Below are 23,844 nucleotides of genomic sequence, written 5' to 3' on the forward strand. Positions count from 1 at the left end.
ATTTCTGATGATTCTTTTTATTTCTGTGGTGTCTGTTGTTATGTTTCCTTTTTCATCTCTGATTTTATTGATTTGGGTCTTTTCTCTTCTTTTTTTAGTTAGTTGGGCCAATGGGGTGTCAATTTTGTTTATTTTTTCAAAAAACCAGCTCCTCGTTTGGCTGATTTTTTGTAATGTTTTTTTTTTTTTTTGGATTCAATCCTGTTGATTTCTACAGTTTTCTCTTAAATTAGTGGTGGACAGGACTTAAAATTGCAACTTTTAGCAATCTTGATGGAAGAAATACTACTTTCAACTCTGCTACTGGAAGAAAATATACTCTAACTTTGTAATGATTGCAGATAAACTTAATATGCATCTTTTTCACAGTACCTTGTGATATTTATACTAGGCTCTAGGCACTGGTATTCAGAATCCATGAAGTGATCTGTGGTAAAAACTAGTTTTACAAATAATGTAATTCAAGGATCACATTGTTATCTTAAGCCTTATGTAATATTGTAACTTGCTTATACTCATCCCTGGATTGGAGTCAAAATATGTAATGATCTTTCCATTGGAAGTAACTGGGAATACACAACAGTTTTTGTTAGTTGTATGGTGCCAGAGAAAGAACAATACTATTTTAATTTTTGCAATATACTGCATTTGCTGGTGCTGTTTTATGCAGTGAAGCAGCAGCTCTACAGCAAAATAAGAAACAGAAATAAAATTTCAACTTCCTCATATCATGTTTTGATGTTAATAGTTGATTAAGTGACTTGGCTAGTATCTATGAAGATGCTAATTTTAACTTATAGAAAGTTATGTTTTAAAAGAAAGTTTAAACTGTAACAATGAAAGGTTCCAAGAAATGTTTCCTTTTAGTTGCAAATTAATCCTGGTAGAATCAAACACTTGTCATCTTTAATATAGGCAAAAAGAAATCACTGATTTTTCATCACGCTAGGTTAGAAATGAGAAGAGGAAAAACAAGGAAATGTGAACCTTTTTTGATCAGCATAGCACATGGTATTCTTAAGAAGTGAAACCATATGCAGATTTCTACTTAAGTAATGGGAACAGAGGTGGCCATGCAGGGAGGGCTTGTGAGCTGCAACACTGTCTCAACCACTGCTTAGTTAGGGTGCCAAATGTTATTTTCAAGTGGTTAATATGTATGGCATACTTACTGTCTCTAAATTAGTCAACCATAACAGTTTTAGGGGCTGGGTTAAATACATGTACAAATAAATAGATATTCATACACACAAAGCACAAGCTTACTCCTGTATCATTTTCCTAGTTACTATAGAAAAAGGGTAATATTCAGATACTACCACCTCTGGTGGTAAACAAACAGCAAATATGAGAACTTGGGAGTAGGTAAGTAAATAACATGCAAACCTTCTCAGCTCTTTAGCAAAAGAAAGCATCTTTCCAGGAGTGTCCTAATGGCTACATCACATCTAGACTGTCCATCTGTACTCTTAACAATAGAGTACCCAGATAATTGTCTCCCCATTTGAGTAATTATTAATTGGGCTAACTAATCTGACTCTCTGCTTTAGAAATACACAAGTCACACATAATCTGTCCCCAAAATCAGCATAGTAATTATATAAATTTAGCTTTTTGTTTTGAAGGTGATCTCTTATATTGCTTTGCCCAAGCTAGCTAAGACATCCGTTACTACCACCATTTCTCAGAAAGGTGATGGGGACAGTAAGTGATTTAATAGTTGCATGTTAAATGTGGAGTGCTCCATTTCCTAGGCTACTCTTTATCATCCCTAGGCATATGTTACTCTAAATTAAATAGGAGTGTTTGGCATTGCACTTAGAAAATTAGGTTCCCACATTAGAGTGCCTGGGTTTGACTCCCAGCTCCCAGCTCCCAACTCCAGCTTCCTATCTCCCTGGGAGACAGCAGGCCAGTTGTCAAGTTCCTGCCACTCATGTGGGAGACCTGGATTGAGTTCCTACTTTTGGCCTCCTGGCTATTGTGGGGATTTCAGTAGTGTAGTGAAGCAATGGAAGGGAGCGTGCTCTCTTTGTGTCTCAATTTAAAATTTAAAATAAACAAAATGAAAGATGAAAAATACTTCTCTGAAAATACTTAAGTATTCTCCTTTTTTTGTTCCTAGTTACTTTATTTTTTCAAAAATCCAGCTCTTCATTTTATTAATTTTTGTTTCAATTATGTTTCTTCTCTTGGTTTAATTATTTCTTTTTTCTACTAATTAGGGTATGGTTTGTTCTTATTTTTCTAGGTCTTTGAGATGCATTGTTAGATTTGATGCCTTTTCAATTTCTTGATGTAGGTGCTAATTACTCTAAACTTAAACACTGCTCTTGCTGTATCCCATAGGTTTTCATATGTTGTGTTGTCATTAAATTAATTTCTAGGAAAATAAAGGATGTTGAGACCATTTTGAAGGCCAAATCCAGGTTCTGGTCAATGGGAAAGTACCCAGTGCTGTATGGAGCCAAAGCTCAGCACACATCCTCACTACTGTAGCAGAATATGTGAGCATTTCTGAGAATGGAGGGCATCAGGACTGGGGCAGGTTCCCGAGGAGCACAATTCCCTGGATCTCTATATGGGAAGATCTGAGGGGACAGGGGCCTTTTCTGCATTCCAGGAGCTGCCAGGTACAGAGACACCCTGGTGTGTCTGGTAGGAGAGGTTGTTCTTTGGTATCCAACACTCAGGGATGGAGATAAACACGGCTCCTATCATGTCCCCAGGGTCTGTTGGTATGCTTTTCAAATAATGATTTCCTTATTTTATATGCTTTGAAGAGCCTTTTTTTAAAAAAAAGGATTTATTTATTTATTGGAAAGGCAGAGTTACAGTGAGAAACAGAGAGAGGGAGAGGGAGAGGGAGAGGGAGAGGGAGAGGGAGAGGGAGAGGGAGAGGGAGAGAGAGAGAGAGAGAGAGAGAGAGAGAGAGAGAGAGAGAAAGGGAATCTTCCATCTGCTGGTTCATTCCCTAAATGGCTGCAATGGCTAGGGCTGGGCCAGGCCAAAGCCAGGAGGCCAGGAGCTTCTCCCTGGACTCCTACGTGGGTGCAGCACTTGGCCAACGTACTTTACATCTGAAGTCCTCCTTTCATGTTCCTTCTTCCTTACATGAAAACATCACCAGAAATAATCATCACCAATCCTTTTTTGGATATATTGCAATATTGAAACACCATAGATAATTCACAGCACATTTATTTGTAAGATACCAGAATAAAGCTAATTAAGTATTCTCATCAATTATCCCTTGCCCAATGCCAGTTTGCTCTCCAGATGGAGTATTCTGCATCATGTTGAGATGCAGCCCCCTTTCTATGCAATTCAGATATCACATGGCGCTCCATGGTGATGCATACCAACATTCTTTGGAAAATTACTTAACTTCCATCCTCTGGTTTACTCCCCCGATGGCCACAACAATCAGGGCTGGGCCAGGCCAAAGCTAAAAGCCAAATCCTTGGGCAATTTTACACTGCTTTTCTGAGGCCATTAGCAGGGTGTGGATCAGAAGTGGAGCAGTTGGGAGCTGAACTGGCACCCATATGGAATGCTGATGTTGCAGTTGGCAGCTCTATCTGCTATGTCACAAAGCCATCTTGAAACCTTTTTCTTTAATTATAAAAGGTATATAGCATATCCATTCCTAATTTTTTAAAACACTATGTTATGAAGATGGTGCTTGTTTTATTCTATAGAGTAAGTTATTAAAATTACTATTACATGTAAATAGTGATAATTGCTTTTAGGAGCCATCCTGAAATATAAGTAAAACTGTGGTGACAATAATAAAATACAAACAGTTAACAAAATAGAAGGATGCCTATATGTTCAAATTTCCAACAGTCAGAAGCATAATGAGGAATAAACATAATATCATAAGTTCATAATATCATTAGTTCAGAGAGAAAACTGACCATTTTGTTTTTTTTATTCATTTTTAAAAAGATTTATTTATTTATTTGAACCTCAGAATTACACAGAGAAGGAGATGCAGAGAGAGAGAGAGAGAGAGAGAGAGAGAGAGGTCTTCATTCACTTGTTCACTCCCCAGATGGCTACAATGGCTGGAGCTGCACCAATTTGAAGCCAGGAGCCAGGAGATTCCTCCGGGTATTCCCATGTGGGTGGCAGGGACCCAAGAACTTGAGCCATCTTCCTCTGCTTTCCCAGGCCATAGCAGAGAGCTGGATTGGAAGTGGAGCAGCCAGGACTTGATCCGGTGCCCATATGGGATGCCAGCACTGCAGCAGGCAGCTTTCTCTGCTATGCCACAGCGCTGGCCCCAAACTGTCCATTTTAACTTCCAATCAAGGCCCTATGTGAGGGCCAGCATTGTGGCTCAGCAGGGTTATGCCACCACCTTCAATGCTGAAATCCCATGTGAGCACTGGTTTGAATCCCAGCTGCTGCACTTTCTATCCAGTTCCTGAGTAAGGTGCTTGGGAAAGCAGCAGAAGATGGTCCAAATGCTTGGGCCCCTTCACCCACATGGGAGACCCGGATGGAGTTCCAACCTCCTGGCTATGGACTGGTCCAGCCCTAGCTGTTGCAGCCATTGGGAGTGCATGGAAGATCTCTCTCTCTCTCTCTCTCTCTCTCTGTAACTCTGCCTTTCAAATACGTAAATAAATCTTTAAAAAAGAAAAAGTTATATTTCCGGCAAGATGGTGGAATAGGAAGGGAGCACACTGATAGTCTGGGGAGAGATAGTTTAATAAAAGTGGAGATACTGCAGGATCAAGGAAGAGTAGGGGAGGAAACAGCAGAAGAAACTCTTCCGGAACGCGAGACTCACAGCGGACCTGCGTGGAGAGTGTGGGAGCCCACAGTTCGGGACATCAGCGGCAGACTCAACACACCAGCGCTGGAACGCGAGGTGAGCTGAACCTCAGTAGCCCGAGACACCGGCAGGCAAGCGGAGAGAGGAGACTAGAGGGAACGACCCCCGGGGGGGAGAGTTCACAAGGCTAACTGGAAGAGAGAGAGAGAGAGAAAAAAAAAAAGGTGACTAGTACGGACACGGGTTTCTCTCTCTCCGCTCACCTCTCAAGGGCGAGCAAGACAAAGAGCAGGCGCCATCTTGGACATACGTCATAAGCAGAGCGACCTCAGGTCTGCACCGGCCCTGAGCCTAGCAGAAAAACCTGACTCTGGGCGGGGCGAATTAACAGGAGATTAGGACCTAGTAAATTTGTGGTGCTACTGAACTGAGACTGTGAAAAAAGAGACGGTGGGGGAGAGAACTCACGGAATTCACGTGAGCACTCTCCAGAGACGCTACAATTCCGTAACTTTGGCAACCCAGTGGGAGGCTGAAGGAGAATTTGAGCCCACTCTGAGGGCCGAACAGATTCCCTGTGGGGATCTTGGGAAAGAGCTTCTGATCTCTGGCTCCTGTGGGTATATCATTTGCCTGCTAACTACCTCCAACTTCGTTCAGCTGTGCGGAATTACTTCCCTTTTGAATCCAAAAAAAAAAAAGAGAGAGAGAGAGAGATTTACGACGCCTAACCTGGGAGTGTCACCTTTGGCACACCAAACAGAGCTCTCAGGCCACACCCATCTCAAGCCCTAAGGCTCCATCAAAAACAGATAGTCCACTTAATCTAGAGTCATAGTATAACAAGAAAAAGCACCACAGTGAAGAAAACAAATATCTGCAATATGCCAAATAACAAACGCAAAAACCGAGGTAATAAAAACAAGGAAGTCACTATGACGCCCTCAAATGAAAAAGACACCCCAATTCAAGATTATGAAGATGATGACATAGAAGAAATGCAAGAAGCAGATCTCAAAAAATTGATAAGAACATTAAGAAGTTCTCAAAAACAAATTCTTGAACTACACAAATCCTTAATGGACAAGATAGAAAATCTCTCTCGTGAAAATGAAATATTAAGGAGGAATCAAAATGAAACGAAACAACTAGTACAACAGGAAACTGTGATAGTGACTGAAGTGAAGAATTCAATAGATCAAATGAAAAACACAATAGAGAGCCTTACAAACAGAATGGGTGAAGCAGAAGAGAGAATATCGGACTTAGAAGACAGAGAACAGGAAAGGATACAGTCAGACCAAAGAAAAGAAGAGGAAATTAGAAATCTAAAACATATTGTCGGGAATCTTCAGGATACTATTAAAAAACCCAACATTCGGGTTCTAGGAGTTCCTGAAGGCATGGAGAGGGAGAAAGGATTAGAAGGCCTTTTTAGTGAGATATTAGCAGAAAATTTCCCAGGTTTGGAGGACAGAGAAATCCTAGTACAGGAAGCTCACAGAACCCCTAATAAACACGACCAAAAGAGATCCTCACCACGACACGTTGTAATTAAACTCTCCACAGTGAAACAGAAAGAAAAGATCCTAAAATGTGCAAGAGAGAAACGTCAGATTACTCTCAGAGGATCTCCAATCAGACTCACAGCTGACTTCTCATCAGAAACTCTAAAAGCTAGGAGGGAATGGCGAGATATAGCCCAGGTACTAAGAGAGAACAACTGCCAGCCCAGAATATTATATCCTGCAAAGCTATCATTTGTGAATGAAGGTGAAATAAAGACTTTTCATTGCAAACAGAAATTGAAAGAATTTGTTGCCACTCGTCCAGCCCTGCAAAAGATGCTTAAAGATGTGCTACACACAGAAACACAGAAACACGGTCATCAATATGAAAGAAGGTAAAGGAAGGAAACCAAGGAAGGAAAGCTCACAGCAAAAGATCACAGGGAATTCAAAGCATATATTAGAACTTATCTTTGGCAAATGGCAGGGCAAAGTTACCACTTATCATTAGTCACTTTGAACGTGAATGGCCTGAACTGTCCAGTTAAAAGACACCGATTGGCTGATTGGGTTAAGGAACAAAACCCATCTATTTGCTGCTTACAAGAAACACATCTTTCCAACAAAGATCCATACAGACTGAAAGTGAAAGGCTGGAAAAAGATATACCATGCCAACAGAAATGAAAAAAGAGCGGGCGTAGCCATCTTAATTTCGGACAACATAAACTTTACCACAAAAACTGTTAAGAGAGACAAAGAGGGACACTATATCATGATTAAGGGATCAATTCAACAGGAAGATATAACAATTATCAATGTATATGCACCTAACTACAGGGCACCAGTTTATCTAAAAGATTTATTAACGGACTTAAAGGGAGACTTAGACCCCAATACAGTAGTACTGGGGGACTTCAATACTCCACTCTCAGAAATAGACAGATCATCCGGTCAGAAGATCAACAAGGATACAGTAGATTTAAATGACACTATAGCCCAAATGGATCTAACAGATATATACAGAACTTTCAATCCTACAGCTAAAGATTTTACATTCTTCTCAGCAGTACATGGAAGCTTCTCTAGGATTGACCACATACTAGGCCATAAAGCAAGTCTCAGCAAATTCAAAAGAATTAGAATCATACCATGCAGCTTCTCAGACCATAAAGGAATGAAGTTGGAAATTAGCAACTCAGGAATCCCTAGAGCATACGCAAACACATGGAGATTGAACAACATGCTCCTGAATGAACAATGGGTCATAGAAGAAATCAAAAGAGAAATCAAAAACTTTCTGGAAGTAAATGAGGATAACAGCACAACATACCAAAACTTATGGGACGCAGCAAAAGCAGTGTTAAGAGGAAAGTTTATATGAATAGGTGCCTACATCAAGAAATTGGAAAGACACCAAATAGATGAGCTTTCAATTCACCTCAAGGATCTAGAAAACCTACAGCAAACCAGACCCAAATCTAGTAGGAGAAGAGAAATAATTAAAATCAGAGAAGAAATCAACAGGATTGAATCAAGAAAAACATTACAAAAAATCAGCCAAACGAGGAGCTGGTTTTTTGAAAAAATAAACAAAATTGACACCCCATTGGCCCAACTAACTAAAAAAAGAAGAGAAAAGACCCAAATCAATAAAATCAGAGATGAAAAAGGAAACGTAACAACAGACACCACAGAAATAAAAAGAATCATCAGAAATTACTACAAGGACTTGTATGCCAGCAAACAGGGAAACCTATCAGAAATGGATAGATTCCTGGACACATGCAACCTGCCTAAATTGAACCAGGAAGACATCGAAAACCTAAACAGACCCATAACTGAGACAGAAATTGAAACAGTAATAAAGGCCCTCCCAACAAAGAAAAGCCCAGGACCAGATGGATTCACTGCTGAATTCTACCAGACGTTTAAAGAACTAACTCCAATTCTTCTCAAACTATTCAGAACAATCGAAGAAGAGGGAGTCCTCCCAAATTCTTTCTATGAAGCCAGCATCACCTTAATTCCTAAGCCAGAAAAAGATGCAGCACTGAAAGAGAATTACAGACCAATATCCCTGATGAACATAGATGCAAAAATCCTCAATAAAATTCTGGCTAATAGAATGCAACAACACATCAGAAAGATCATCCACCCAGACCAAGTGGGATTTATCCCTGGTATGCAGGGATGGTTTAATGTGCGCAAGACAATCAATGTGATTCACCACATTAACAGACTGCAGAAGAAAAACCATATGATTATCTCAATAGATGCCGAGAAAGCATTTGATAAAATACAACACCCTTTCATGATGAAAACTCTAAGCAAACTGGGTTTGGAAGGAACATTCCTTAATACAATCAAAGCAATCTATGAAAAACCCACAGCCAACATCCTATTGAATGGGGAAAAGTTGGAAGCATTTCCACTGAGATCTGGAACCAGACAGGGATGCCCACTCTCACCACTGCTATTCAATATAGTTCTGGAGGTTCTAGCCAGAGCTATTAGGCAAGAAAAAGAAATTAAAGGGATACAAATTGGGAAGGAAGAACTCAAACTATCCCTCTTTGCAGATGACATGAATCTGTATTTAGGGGACCCAAAGAACTCTACTAAGAGACTATTGGAACTCATAGAAGAGTTTGGCAAAGTAGCAGGGTATAAAATCAATGCACAAAAATCAACAGCCTTTGTATACACAGACAATGCCATGGCTGAGGAAGAACTTCTAAGATCAATCCCATTCACAATAGCTACAAAAACAATCAAATACCTTGGAATAAACTTAACCAAAGACGTTAAAGATCTCTACGATGAAAATTACAAAACCTTAAAGAAAGAAATAGAAGAGGATACCAAGAAATGGAAAAATCTTCCATGCTCATGGATTGGAAGAATCAATATCATCAAAATGTCCATTCTCCCAAAAGCAATTTACAGATTCAATGCAATACCAATCAAGATACCGAAGACCTTCTTCTCAGATCTGGAAAAAATGATGCTGAAATTCATATGGAGGCACAAGAGACCTCGAATAGCTAAAGCAATCTTGTACAACAAAAACAAAGCCGGAGGCATCACAATACCAGATTTCAGGACATACTACAGGGCAGTTGTAATTAAAACAGCATGGTACTGGTACAGAAACAGATGGATAGACCAATGGAACAGAATTGAAACACCAGAAATCAACCCAAACATCTACAGCCGACTTATATTTGATCAAGGATCTAAAACTAATTCCTGGAGCATGGACAGTCTATTCAATAAATGGTGCTGGGAAAATTGGATTTCCACGTGCAGAATCATGAAGCAAGACCCCTACCTTACACCTTACACAAAAATCCACTCAACATGGATTAAAGACCTAAATCTACGACCTGACACCATCAAGTTACTAGAGAACATTGGAGAAACCCTTCAAGATATTGGCACAGGCAAAGAATTTCTGGAAAAGACCCGGGAGGCACAGGCAGTCAAAGCCAAAATCAACTATTGGGATTGCATCAAATTGAGAAGTTTCTGTACTGCAAAAGAAACAGTCAGGAGAGTGAAGAGACAACCGACAGAATGGGAAAAAATATTTGCAAACTATGCAACAGATAAAGGGTTAATAACCAGAATCTACAAAGAGATCAAGAAACTCCACAAAAACAAAACCAACAACCCACTTAAGAGATGAGCCAAGGACCTCAATAGACATTTTTCAAAAGAGGAAATCCAAATGGCCAACAGGCACATGAAAAAATGTTCAAGGTCATTAGCAATCAGGGAAATGCAAATCAAAACCACAATGAGGTTTCACCTCACCCCGGTTAGAATGGCTCACATGCAGAAATCTACCAACAACAGATGCTGGCAAGGATGTGGGGAAAAAGGGACACTAACCCACTGTTGGTGGGAATGCAAACTGGTCAAGCCACTATGGAAGTCAGTCTGGAGATTCCTCAGAAACCTGAATATAGCACTACCATTCGACCCAGCCATCCCACTCCTTGGAATTTACCCAAAGGAATTTAAATTGGCAAACAAAAAAGCGGTCTGCAGCCTAATGTTTATTGCAGCTCAATTCACAATAGCTAAGACCTGGAACCAACCTAAATGCCCATCAACGGTAGACTGGATAAAGAAATTATGGGATATGTACTCTTTAGAATACTATACCGCAGTAAGAAACAACGAAATCCAGTCATTTGCAACAAAATGGAGGAATCTGGAACACATCATGCTGAGTGAAATAAGCCAGTCCCAAAGGGACAAATACCATATGTTCTCCCTGATCGGTGACAACTGACTGAACACCAAAAAGGAAACCTGTTGAAGTGAAATGGACACTATGGGAAATGGTGACTTGATCAGCATAGCCCTGACTGTTAATGAACAACTTAATATATTATCCCTCTTAGTAGTTTTTTTATCTGTTCTACTTAATATGACTGGTTTAATACTGTAATTAATACACAGTTATTCTTATGTGTTGAAAATTAACTGAAATGTGGTCCCTGTTAAACATAAGAGTGGGAATAAGAGAGGGAAGAGATGTATAATTTGGGACATGCTCAAGCTGACTTGCCCCAAGTGGTGGAGTTGGAAGCATACCAAGGGATTCCAATTCAATCCCATCGAGGTGGCATGTACCAATGCCATCTCACTGTTCCAGGTGATCAGTTTCAGTTCACAGTTGGTCATGGTGGAGGGACTGGGAGTCAAAGGGAGCACATAGACAAGTCTAGTACCTGCTAACGCTAACCGATGGAGTAAATAAAGGGGAGAGTGATCCAACATGGGAAGTGAGATACTCAGCAGACTCATAGAATGGCAGATGTCCTAAATAGCACTCTGGCCTCAGAATCAGCCCTAAAGGCATTCGGAGCTGGCTGAAAAGCTCATGAGAGTATTTCAGGCATGGAAAGCCAAGACACTCTGGCAAAAGATCTCTGTGAGTGAGATCCCAGTGGAAAGAACAGGTCATCAAAGAAGGAGGTACCTTTCTCTGAAGGGAGGAGAGAACCTCCACTTTGACTATGACCTTGTCTAAACAAGATAAGAGTCGGAGAACTCAGAGGGCTTCCATAGCCTTGGAAACTCATGACTGGAGCATAGGGAGATTACTGATGCCATAGACAGGAGTGTCAATTGGTAAAGTCAACAACAGGAGTCACTGTGCACTTACTCCTCATGTAGGATCTCTGTCCTTAATGTGCTGTACATTGAGATTTAATGCTATAACGAGTACTCAAACAATATATTTCACTTTGTGTTTCTATGGGGGTACAAACTGTTGAAATCTTTACTTAATGCATACTAAACTGATCTTCTGTAAAAAAAAAAAAAGAAATTATCAATTCCCAACTTGACTCTCACTGGGATTAAACATGACAATAGGTCTGATCTGATTTCATCATCATTTTAAAAAAATCATCTATTATTTTTCACTTAATGTTTCTGTGTGAGAGCAAACTGTTGAAATCCTTACTTAATGTATACTAAGCTGATCTTCTGTATATTAAGATAATCAAAAATGAATCTTGATGTGAATGGAAGGGGAGAGGGAGTGGGAAAGGGGAGAGTTGTGGGTGGGAGGGACGGTATGGGGGGGAAGCCATTGTAATCCATAAGTCGTACTTTGGAAATTTATATGCATTAAATAAAAGTTTAAAAAAAAAAAAGAAAAAGTTATGGCAGAAAGAACAAGAATACTGAACAAAAGTCAAGAGGTGCACACGGTAATTAGATAAATCCAATCTCAATTATATCAGGTGTTATTTTAAAACAAGCAGACTGACTATTCCTGTTAAACATTGTTTGACTATACTTAATCAGTTATAAATATATGCACCTAAAATATAAGGCTTAAAGTAGAAAAATGAAAAATAAATTTCATGTGGCTTAACCAATTAATTAATGACTGTATAAATGTCAAATAAAAGAGGCTGTAGATTTAAAGTTTATTATTGTGACTAATATTTTTATATTTCTAAGTACATATTATGCTACTATGATTGCTTGATAACAAATGTAATCTAATAGTGTGTATTACACCCTATATACATACACACATGTGTGTAAGCATGAGTACAGGGTCTTGTAATATGGCTACCAAATAACTGTGCCTATACTATTGTACAACAAGTGAGTATTATAAAGCAAATACAAGGCACATGTTTCTGATAATGTTGGGGGATTCTGTATTCCTTATCGAGGCAAAGCAGAGCGTGGATACCCTGGAGTCACAGCTCATGAGAAGATAGGGGCTAAGAGTTAGGAAACAGCCAGCAAATAATGCAGAGATGTTCACTGTCAATTGACTGGGTTTACTAAGAAGAGCCAAATACACTTGGAAAGTGGAGGAGACCACGTAAAAAAATACAAATGTGCTCACCAGAGCAAGGATGCTCCGAGTAGCTCTGGATTCAGGGGAAGTCCTGGGGGAAGCATGCGTCCCATGAATGTGCTGCACCTGCTGCTTGTGTCTGTGCAGGATGAACACCATGGAGCTGCTGGCCAGGAGCATGAGCCCCAAGGACACAGCATCAGGCAACAATAGTAGTGCCAAGAAGAGCGAGCCTGTGAAGGTGTCTTGGAAGACAGCGTTACAGTACCCATAGTCTTTTCTCTTTGTGATGCTTGTGTTGATCCACTTACTTGTCACGTAGATGGGGGAAATGGTGTTTATGAACATGTTCAGGATCCAGCACAGCATGGAGGAGAGGCCTATGTACCTGGGAGCTTTGACTTTAAGCCCTGCCCACCTAGAGTTCCTGGGGCTGATGGTGATGGCCTGGAAGATACTCAAGAAGCAGGTGCTTTCAATGGACACGGCCCTGGACACTCTTCGTACATAGAAAAGAAGGTTGCACTCAGCATCACTGGGGAGAAATTTCCCCCTTAAAGCTGTCACTGCCTGTGGCACTCCATAGGAGAGAATGTTCAAGCAGTTGGCTACAAGGAGGTGCCTCAGAATCAAATCTGTGCTTCTTGCCTTGAATCCAGTCAAGGAAAGGAAGACATGATGGGAAAGAAGAGAGAAGTTCCCCAGAATCCCACATATGACCTGAGCTAAGAAGAGCGTTCCTGTGGCCACCTCCCAGGAAGCCATTCTGCTAGCTCCTGGTGACTGACATGTATCTTCACACCAGGTACCTGCATGAGAAGACCAAGAGTGAGATGCATTTACCGCACCAGCTGAACCCCAACCTTCTCCAGGAACTGTGATTCCGCCACTGAGATATACTGAGAGCTCTTCTTCTTTTATTAAGAGATCTGCCCCTGCCCCCAAAATGAAATCGTCTCTTTCACAACAAAATAGATACAACTGGAAACCATTGCACTGAGGAAAATAAGCCGGTCCTCCAAAAACAAATACCTCATGTTCTCTCTGATCTGTGGTAACTAATAGAGTACCTAAAAGGTAATCTATAGGTGTGAAGTTGACACTCTGTGATGTGATGATTTTGAACAGCCCTTGTCTTGACTGTTGAGGAACAATGCTTTTTTGTTTGTTTGCTTTTTTGATTTTTCTTCATACTATTTGTTGAACTCTCCACTTAGAGTAGGGTTAATTTTATGAATTTAAAGTTAACTTACAATAGATCTTGTGAAAAATAAGAATAGGAATGGGAGAAGGAGGAGAAAGAAGGGTAGGAGTATTGTCTGGAGGGAGGAAGTGTGGGAAGAATCACTATTTTTCTAAATTTGGATATATGAGATGCATGAAGTTTATCTTCCTTAAGTAAGAAACAAAAAAGAGATTTCCAAGAGTTTAGTGTGTAATCTGCAGACAAGACTTACAGTGTGTGAATCACTGCAGTGAAGAGCACACACCGGCACCGTCTTTGCTTTCCACAAACATGTGAGGCACTCCCTGCTATTGCTTATATTATAAAGAAGCAGGGAACTCAGAGAAGGAGAAGGTCAGTGTTTTGTGTGAATTCATAAACAGGCTGGGGGACTTGAACAGGTGAGGACTTGAAACTGCCTGGACTGGCACTGAAGACATGAACCACCACACGGGTGATAACCTGGTTAGCTGTGATCCCCAAAGAGCCTAGATATATGAGGGAACTTTAAAAAAGTCCTTGGAAAATTTTAATTAAAAGATAAGCTTATTATAGTGCAGAGATTTCAAAACCCATGTATCGTGTTTTCCATAATATGCATCTCCATGATCTTTTTGAAGAATCCTTCATATGCATGAATTTTAAAAAAATGTTTTGGACTAAAATAAACTTACCTTTTAATTTCACTTCCCACTCACTTCTCTGAAGTATCCTCCCACATTTGTTTTTGTTTTCATAACTTGTTATCTTATTTTGGATCACAGAATACTTTATTTGATGCTATTGGTTGTTAACAAGTCCCTATTTATATCTGCAGATCAGCAAATAGGCCAAAATCAATGAGCACTGGAAGATGAGAGATTTTCACCAGTGGAGATGCACTGAGAGCCATGCAGAACCCAGAAGCCTGCCGCACATCCGGCTGGAGTCAATGAAAGGAAGAAGGCCTCCACAGGAAGAGGGAAAGTTTAACCTGCTTTCATGCTAAAAACACAAATACAAGGACACCTATGATAGGAACTATTAGTCCAGACCATTCCATAAATTATGGGATGGGAAACAATATTGCATAACATAGCTTTGTGAAACCCATAGTTATACAATTTATTTTCTTTAAATGCCATTTCCCCAACTTAAAGAGGGGAAATAATCAACCATAATCCAAAGACCACAGATGCTTTCAGTAAAAACATAATCACTATCTTCATTAGTGGTATCATACACCAAAGTTAGAGAACACATTCCCAACAACTGTCATTCAGTACACAGGAAAATGCGATCCATGTTGATTAATCCCGTCTTTATTTATATACATGGAGGTATTACAGGCACACCGCTAGGCATCCTAAAATTTGTACCACGATTCTGTAAAGCTGGTTCAATAGCAGATGATCCTGGAACTACAAATGTACTCCAAAAAGTTCTTGGAACAGTCCTGAAGTACTTTAAAGTCAGATTTCATTATCATTTATATCAAATGCCAACAGTCACTGCCATTGATTATTACACCAAATTGCTTTAGGAATTACCTAGAATTCCAATTAATTCTTTCGTAGCTTAGCTCATACCTCAGGAATTATTCTTCCTCCCTGTGAGGCCTTGACTTAGGACACGGTTCATACATAGACACCCAGGAAGGTCCTCCTTTCCTCTGACATACTCTGCTTCATGACTCTGCCTCTCAAATCGAAATAGAACTCATCCAGCTTCTTCCCAGTGGCATCACGATGCGCTCAGTGAGAGGGTCACAGCAGTCAGTACAAGTGCAGAGGGAAGGCTGTCAGATCCTGAGATATGGGTTTGTGATTCCATGACCTCACCTCCCCACAGACAGAACATTAATTATTATCCACTTGGAGCAGCAATTAGAGTGTAGAGTTGGGACTGGAGACTGATTATGAAAGTTTTTTCAGGTTGGCAATTATTACTGCAATAGCTGGCGCTGCGGCTCAATAGGCGAATCCTCTGCCTAGCGGCGCCAGGTTCTTGTCCCAATTGGGACTCCGGATTCTGTCCCGGTTTCCCCTCTTCCAGGCCAGCTCTCTGCTATGGCCCGGCAGTGCAGTGGCGGATGGCCCAAGTGCTTGGGCCCTGCACTCCATGGGAGACCAGGATAAGCACCTGGCCCCTGCCATCAGATCAGCGAGGTGGACCAGCTGCAGCACCCTGCTGCAGTGGCCATTGGAGGGTGAACCAATGGCAAAAGGAAGACCTTTCTCTCTCTCTAACTGTCCACTCTGCCTGTAAAAAAAATTATTATTGCAACCAGTAGAAGTTTCTAGTTAGCTTCTCCAAAGGCTACTTTGATGTGTTTGAAAAGGCTTTTTAGACAGTCAATGCAACAGTCCAATGGGGTAAGAAGGGACAGTGGAGATCTGACACACGAGGCACTGGCAGCAAAGGATGGGAGTCTCACTGCATTTCTGGTTCCATCAGAAGTCACTTTTATAAAAAAAAAAGTGCAGCTTCCTAATCTGTAGACCATTGAGCTACACTGTAACTTAGGAGCAGAGAAACAAGATGAGACAGAGTAAGTGAGCAGGCTTTTTGAAGATATACAAGCAAAAGGAAGAAAATGATGCTAACAATTTAATTGGAAACCACTGGATTTATTTGTACAGCTGTGTTCCAGAATTTCATCTCATACACAATTCAATGCCAGCTGATTTAGAAATGTTGTAGGAAAATAAATTTAACAGTATGGCTTCCACTCAGGATAGGAATTACCAACAGAAATAATATCAATAGAAGTGAGAAGATACAAAAGAGGCACTGAAAAATCAAAGTATGGGGTCAGATGTTTGAGAGGTAGATCCTGGCTTCCTTTTGATTTTACAAGAAAAGCTAATACCACTCACCGAATTCTACAGTATGGAATGGTTACCTCTGTTCTCCATGGATAGCTACAGAAGGGTCTATACTCTTTTTATGTATGTAACAAAGAGTAGGAAGAGTCTACAGGAATCTTCTAGTCCTGTGTAGAAGGTGTGTTTGGGTGATAATCACCAGAACAGAAGGTTTCATCAAACTGTGGACACTTGATGCAAGCAAGAAAGACAGTAATTGTATGAATCCTGAAAACACCAGTAGCCTATGATTATGGTAAGGCTATTTTCTTACACAATTTAGGTAATGAACATTTAAAGCAAACTTAACATAACCATTATGGGCCGGTGGCATCGCTCAATAGGCCAATCCTTCGCCTTGTGGCGCTGGCACACCGGGTTCTAGTCCCGGTCGGGGTGCCGGATTATGTCCTGGTTGCCCCTCTTCCAGGCCAACTCTAACTGTGGCCCAGGAGTGCAGCGGAGGATGGCCCAAGTGCTTGGGTCCTGCACCCACATGGGAGACCAGGAGAGGCACCTAGCTCCTGACTTCGGATTCTCTGAAATGAGAATTTGATCATGGAGAAGGCTATGCCTATGCAAGGCTGTATGGGAAATCTCTTGAACTGCTGATCAATGAACCTGAAATAGCTCTACACGGTGAGTCTATTTCACAGATATATTATATGTATTTTAACAACAGCCCAAACTCCCTATTCAATTTCTTCAATGCAGTAAATTTCATGGAATACATACAGATGTACTCTAAAATGTTCATGAGAAATTGAATTAAAAGATAAATTTATTTTGGTAAAAACACTTTGAAATTCATGCGCATGAATGATCCTTAAAAAGTTCACAGAGGGGCTGGCTATGTAGCATAGTAGGAAGCCTCCCCATGCAGTACCAGCATCCAGCTGCTGCACTTCCAATCCAGCTCTCTGCTGTGGCCTGGGAGGGCAGTGGAGGATGGCCCAGGTCCTTGGGCCTCTGTATTTCTGTTGGGGATCCAGAGGAGGCTCTTAGTTCCTGGCTTCAGATCAGCACAGCTCTGGCCATTGTGGCCAATTGGGGAGTAAACCAGCAGATGGAAGATCCCTTCCTTCCCACGCCCCTCCTTCTCTCTCTGTGTAACTCTTTCAAATATAAATGGATCTAAAAAAACAGAAATTCATAATGTAGGTGGATGTTTAAAACTTCCCTATTAAAGATTTGAAGAATACAAATCAGTACTGGAAAACTATATTTACAATAAATAATTTTTAGTTCATGGCTGGTTTCACATTCATTAAAAAAAAACCATACAATTAGTTACAATCTAGGTAGGGCTGCCTTAACATGTGTGATCAGCTGTAAGTGTAGGCAAAACTGACTTGCATGTGTGCTGGCTGTAATTGTAGGCAAGGCTGACTTACACATGTGTCAGCTCTACTCAAGGGCAAGGGTGACCTACACCTTTATTTCGAGTGAAATCCAGCTGTTCCAGTGTCAGGGAAGAGCTGCTGCTCTCATGCCAACAATGGGAACGTGGAATGAAACAGGCATTTGCACAGTTGTTCTGGAGTGCATTTCTTAAATCTAATTTCCTTGTAAGTACCGAACACAGCCACAACTCCGTGAACATTTCTTATGCAAAGCCAGCTGAGGCTCTAGCAAGTGGAAGGTGGAGGAACCTTTTCTGCCAATGGGAGCAGGGCACACCCATCTATGAGCTCATAAAGGGAGGCCCCTCAAATCAAACTGCATGGTCTACAAGCTGGGCTTCCAGATTACATCTGGGGCAGGTGACCCAGATGCCCCCTGTTACTCCCTTCAGTACTCAGCAGACTAGCCCTCCTTCTTCTTACCTGAAACTTAAGAGAGGTGCTCTGATGGAGAAGAACTGAGGAAAAAGGCAAGACATTTCACATTCCACTGAGAGCCAAATCCACACGTAAGGTAGGGAACTGGGCTGTTTGTCTGGACACTGGAAGCAGGGTTGTGATTAGGAATGCCAAGTCAGGTGTATTTCATTGTGTTGTATTTATGCATCGGGGAGGCAAATGGCTTTTAGATTCAGAGAGAGTGAGAGAGAGAAAGAGAGACCTTCCATCAGCTGGTTCACTCCCCAAATGGCCGTGATGGCTGGAGCTGGGCCTGTCTAAAGCCAGGAGATTCCTCTGGGTCTCCCACATGGGTGCAGGGGCCCAAGGACTTGGGCCATCTTCTGCTGCTTTCCCAGGCACATCAGCACATTAGCAGGGAGCTGAATTGGAAATGGAGCAGTCAGAACTTAAACTGGTGCCCATGTGGGATGCTGGTGCCACAAGCAATTGCTTTACCCACTCTGCCACAGTGCACTTCCCCCAAGAGTTTCTTAAACAAAAAAACATTTATTTATTTATTTGAAAGGCAGAGAGAAATATTCATTCCCCAAATGCTAGGGCTATGACAGGCTGAGGTCAAGAACTCCATCTGGGTCTCCATGTGGGTAGCAGGTACCCACCTACCTGAGGCATCACCTGAGCTTCCCAAGGTGAGAATCAGTAGGAATCTGGAACCAGGAGCAGAGCCAGGACTCCAGCCCAGGCAGTCTGATATGGGACATGGATGTCCCAGAGGCTTCTTCCCCACTGCACCAAAAAACAAAAATGCACAAGAAAGGAGCAGGACAGAAGGAAGTTCCCAACTCTTAAGTGTGAGCTGGGGCAGTTACTTCCAACCCAACAATACCACATGGAAAGGCAGAAACAGGTGCAATTTTAGAGTGCAGACGACTGAGAAATATTACTTCAGTGAGCTGATCAAAGTCAATCTCAAAAGTCATACTCCATGACGGTACGTATCCTTGGTATCCTGTGATAAATTTGGCAATTCACCTCAGATTGTGGTCACCCAAACCTTACAGACCCAATCTAGTCCCGAGAAAAATATCAGACAGATTTCTACAGAGGGTCATCCAACAAAATATTTCACCTCTCCAACTGTCACAAGATCACTGAAAACAAGGAGAGCCTGAAGAACTGCCAAGCCAAGAGGAATCTAAAGAGACTTGTCAGCAAACTAATGTATCCTGGAGAGGACCCTGGCGCCCCCCATGAAAACTGGGTAAAGACTAAGGGAAACAGCACGAGGAGTGGATTTCATTAACACTGGTTCACTAATTGTCACACGTGTCTCAAACTAATATCTGGGAATTCTCCATATTGTAACTTTTCTGAAAGTGTTATAGAAAGTATTAAGAACAAAAACAAAAAAAGGATGTGCAACCCTGGGTGGTGTACAAAGCTTGAAAGATTTAGTACCTGATCCATTACAGGAAATACTGCCTATTCTTGTTCGAGATCAAGAAGTAAAACTTGATATCAAACCCTATTGCTTCTCACAGTTCACATAAATTCACTGAGAAAAATGTGAGGCAGTAACACTCAAGAAAATCTAGTTAAAACAACAAATTTCAGTTTATTGATTATGGGGGGGGGCGGAAATCCTGGACTTTTAAAGTTCCCACTTTTTATTAAAGAGTCCCATAAAACTGATACCTTTGACGTGTAAAGAAAAAAACAAAACAAAACAAAACAAACCGGGGCTGGCATCATGGCTCACTTGGTTAAACCTCTGCCTGTGGCGCTGGCATCCCATATGGGCACCGGGTTCTTGTTCTGGTTGCTCCTCTTCCAGTTTACCTCTCCTCCGTGGCCCAGGAAGGCAGTGGAGGATGGCTCAAGTGCTTGGGCCCCTGCACACACATGGGAGACCAGGAAGAGGCACCTGGCTCCTGGCTTCAGATTAGCTTAGCTCTGGCTGTGGTGGGCATTTGGGGGCAGAACCAATGGAAGGAAGACCTTTCTCTTTGTCTCTCTCTCATTGTCTAACTCTGTCAAAATTACAAAAAACAAAAAAACAAACAAAAAAACCCAAACCCATCATTTTCATTCCTACAAGGCTGTGAAAATCAGGTCCATGGAAAAGATCAAACACACCTGGTGCTTAATTGCACCTAAAAATGAACCTTCTCCTTACCACACCACAACCAGCGTGTTCCTCCAGGAGGTATGTTTCTACACCAGAAGACTTTTAGAAAAGCAGAGTACACAGGAAGGTTCTGAACATTTGTCAGGCAAACGCTGGCTGGAGAGGGTTGCTGTGCGGAGGCCACCGAGTGACGCCGCCGTGTCGTGGCACCACTCTGGGAGGTTTAGTGGGCTGAGTGGCAATCAGGATGGATATTGATGGTCAGGGAAAGCAGCCAGTTCTAAGTGGCACAAACACAGTAACTGAATGAGCATGATGGGGACTTACCTGAGCCTTGATGTGAAGATGTGTTACAATTTCTGGTCCTCTTCAGGACACTTCTTTACGTGAAGGACAGCTGCTCTGGGGGAAAGAGAATGAGACGCTAATGCTTTCTGGATACAGGCTACAGAAAACACCCTCCGAGGATCACCTGCCCCAGGCCATAGCTGAACCCAGTGAAGGGGGCACTGGATGGGAAAGACCCCTGAAATACAAACCTGTAGGTCTTCCCCCACCTACCAAACTGATCATCCCTACCCCCACACAGGAAACCCTACTCCCCAGGCCACCCCTTCCCTTCATTCAAGTGGCCTGCATGGCAAGCACTTTGGGCTCTAAAATTGGCTTCTTCTGGCTGTTCTGCAGCTTCCTGTCATTTCATGCTAGGTTCCTGGGCCCAGTGCTCCCAGCAGGAACCACACAGAGGGAGGTGAAGGCAGAGATGTGGACACACAGGTGACACGGCTGTGCTCACTTTATAGGTCCGGCACCCAAACACTACCTCTCTCAGGCATAGCTCAGACACAGGCCCCATCTGCGCTGACTCCCAGAGCGTTACCACCCATCCCTGGCAGCATGTCAGAGGTGCAGCCCGCCTCACAGCACGCCACCCCTGCAGATGGCCTAGAGCAGGTACCCTCACAGAGGCCAGCTGGGTTACTCCCGCTGATGCTCACACAGCCCTGCCCCAATGACCCCATTCGACTCACACACACACCTGTGTCTGCCACGGGGTCCAGGCCACATTCAATCACACACAGCTGTCTGCTGAGACGCCGGCATCCCCTACAGGTACAGGTTGGAGTCAGACTGCTCCACTTCCGACCCAGCTCCCTGCTAGTGCGCCTGGGAAAGCATCGGGTGGCCGAACAACACACACACACACACACACACACACCCCACACCCTCACTCCCCCAGCCACCAGGACACAGTAGTGGCCCAGGCCCAGCCTTGCTTCACGTCACCCACTCCCTCCCCCACGGTCGTGCCAGCAGCACCCCGAGCTGGCTTCCTTCTGGGGAGCAAACACGTCCCCTCGGGGCCCAGCCAACCCTATTTCCCCGAGAGGACAGGACCGGAGCCCGGCAGCGGGGAACTCCGGATTGCACCCAGGTGGGACCAGCAAGAAGGCATCACCCTCCCAGCATGCCACGCTGCACACTCCCCATAGGCCTCTGGGAAAGGGAGTCCACAACAACCCAGTCCGCGCGCTTTTTCCCAGCATGCAACTCCGCGCAGCCCTAACAGAGCCCCGGGGGCCTCTGGGAAACGTTCGTCTGCGGGGCATGGTGGACGCCGCCTGCCGAGTTCTCTGCTCGGTAGGCGTCATACTGGTTCCTGAGCCGGCTGATTTCCCGTAGGCTCGGGGTGAAAGTACTTCAGAGCCGGGGGAGCTGCGAATGCCGCGAGCCCTGGTTTCTCCCCGCTCGGGAACAGGACCGTGCTGAAGACGATGCCCCATAGACTCCAGTCAAGGAGCTGCCCGGGGAGTGACCCAGCGGGCGGAAGGCCCTCTCTCTCTCCCTCTCGCGGTCTTCAGAGAAGGATTGCTACAGATGAATGTCCACGATTACATGGGAACAAGTTTGATAACCTAGGAGAGATGGGCCAATTCTTAGCCACATAGAACTTACCAATATTGAATCAGCAATCAAATACTGAGGCCGGTGCAGTGGCCCAACGGGTTAGCCGCCGCCTGCAGTGCCAGCATCCCATATGGGCGTGCCTGTTCAAGTCCCAGCTGCTCCACTTCTGATCCAGCTCTCTGTGGCCTGGGAAAGCAGTAGAAGATGGCCCTTTTTGCCATATCTGTGCTCCCATGTCTCTGTGCCTCTATGGCAACTGGTGTCATGGTAACCAACAGGCCCACCTGATTGGCTAGTTGCCCACAACTCTGCTTTGACACTGCTTGGCAATGAGCCAGGTTTGTCCACGTAAGCCCTTATAAGCAACTGGGGTCTATGGTTAGATGCCGCTGCCTGTGGCTGTTTGTGGCTGCAGATGTGAATGGGCAGAATCTCTGAGTGTGTCCCACTGCCACCAAGGACATGAAGGTGGATTCTGTTTGTGGCCCTACTGCCATAATGGACCAGTGGCTGTTGTGTACTTCACCACCCCCAGGAGTAAAGGAGGGATAAATCTAGAAACGATTCTGGATTGTTCTCTGGCTGTCAGAATCTGGATCTGCTTGACTGGAAACCGAGTTCCAGACACACAGACATTGATGAAGGACATTCCCTTGTTCATGGATGGAAGAGGCAATATCATTAATGCCCACAGCTTGGTGTGTTAATTCTCTTTCTCATGAAATATCTGTGCTTCCAGAGCCATTCCTACCAGCACCCTGTTCCCTAGCACTTAAGATCTGCCACTTGCTCTACCAGATGCAAAAAAGTGAATACAAACACAACAACGAAAGGCCTCTCTGTCTCCCTCCCACCCACTTTTTTTTTTTTAAACTGGGAATTGAGGAACAGAAGTAGCAGGGCTGGTCTCACCACCTGCAGCCCCATGGGAATTATGGGACACTCAGTTCCCAACTCCCAGGTGTTGTCAGCATACCTCATGTTAGGGATGTGTGGTTCCCAGCACGGCGCTCTCACACTTGTGAGTACACGTATGCGCTCAGCCAGCACTGTGTTTGTGCACGTGCACACACTGCCTTCCAGCGGCAGGCTGATTCAGACACTGCTGCTGCCTTCTGTGTCCTGTAACTGTGACCGGGTCAGCAATAATGCAGCTTTCAGGATGGCTATCAGAGTATTAAAATCACAGAGAGAAGCCCTCAAGACCTAGTGCTACCTAGAGCATGGCCGTGAGTTCAGGTCACAGGCACCTACACAGATAGAAGAGAAGCCATCCAAGACTCCACCATAGAGCAG

At 43.1% G+C, this 23,844-nt stretch overlaps 1 protein-coding gene and 1 long non-coding RNA gene across 5 annotated transcripts; both read right to left on the reverse strand.

Moving 5' to 3' along the window:
• Positions 1-12,441: 12,441 nt before the first annotated feature.
• Positions 12,442-13,401, reverse strand: ORYCUNV1R1502 (vomeronasal 1 receptor oryCunV1R1502). The gene is given in 1 exon segment (NM_001167191.1): positions 12,442-13,401. A coding segment is annotated over 1 exon segment (960 nt).
• Positions 13,402-17,517: 4,116 nt separating this feature from the next.
• LOC149120729 (uncharacterized) lies at positions 17,518-23,221 on the reverse strand. 4 transcript variants are annotated; one of them, XR_016225553.1, is made up of 5 exons: positions 21,680-23,221; positions 20,968-21,042; positions 19,176-19,298; positions 18,534-18,652; positions 17,518-17,684 (listed from the first exon to the last, which is right to left on the reverse strand). It is a non-coding gene; the product is annotated as an uncharacterized LOC149120729 (long non-coding RNA). The 4 variants fall into 4 exon arrangements; XR_016225551.1 differs by lacking the exon at positions 21,680-23,221 and adding an exon at positions 21,464-21,670; XR_016225550.1 differs by lacking the exon at positions 19,176-19,298.
• Between the last annotated feature and the right edge of the window lie 623 nt (positions 23,222-23,844).

The sequence above is a fragment of the Oryctolagus cuniculus genome, chromosome 18, assembly GCF_051225735.1.
Source record: "Oryctolagus cuniculus isolate XC-2025 breed Fujian yellow rabbit chromosome 18, ASM5122573v1, whole genome shotgun sequence".
Taxonomy (NCBI): domain Eukaryota; kingdom Metazoa; phylum Chordata; class Mammalia; order Lagomorpha; family Leporidae; genus Oryctolagus; species Oryctolagus cuniculus.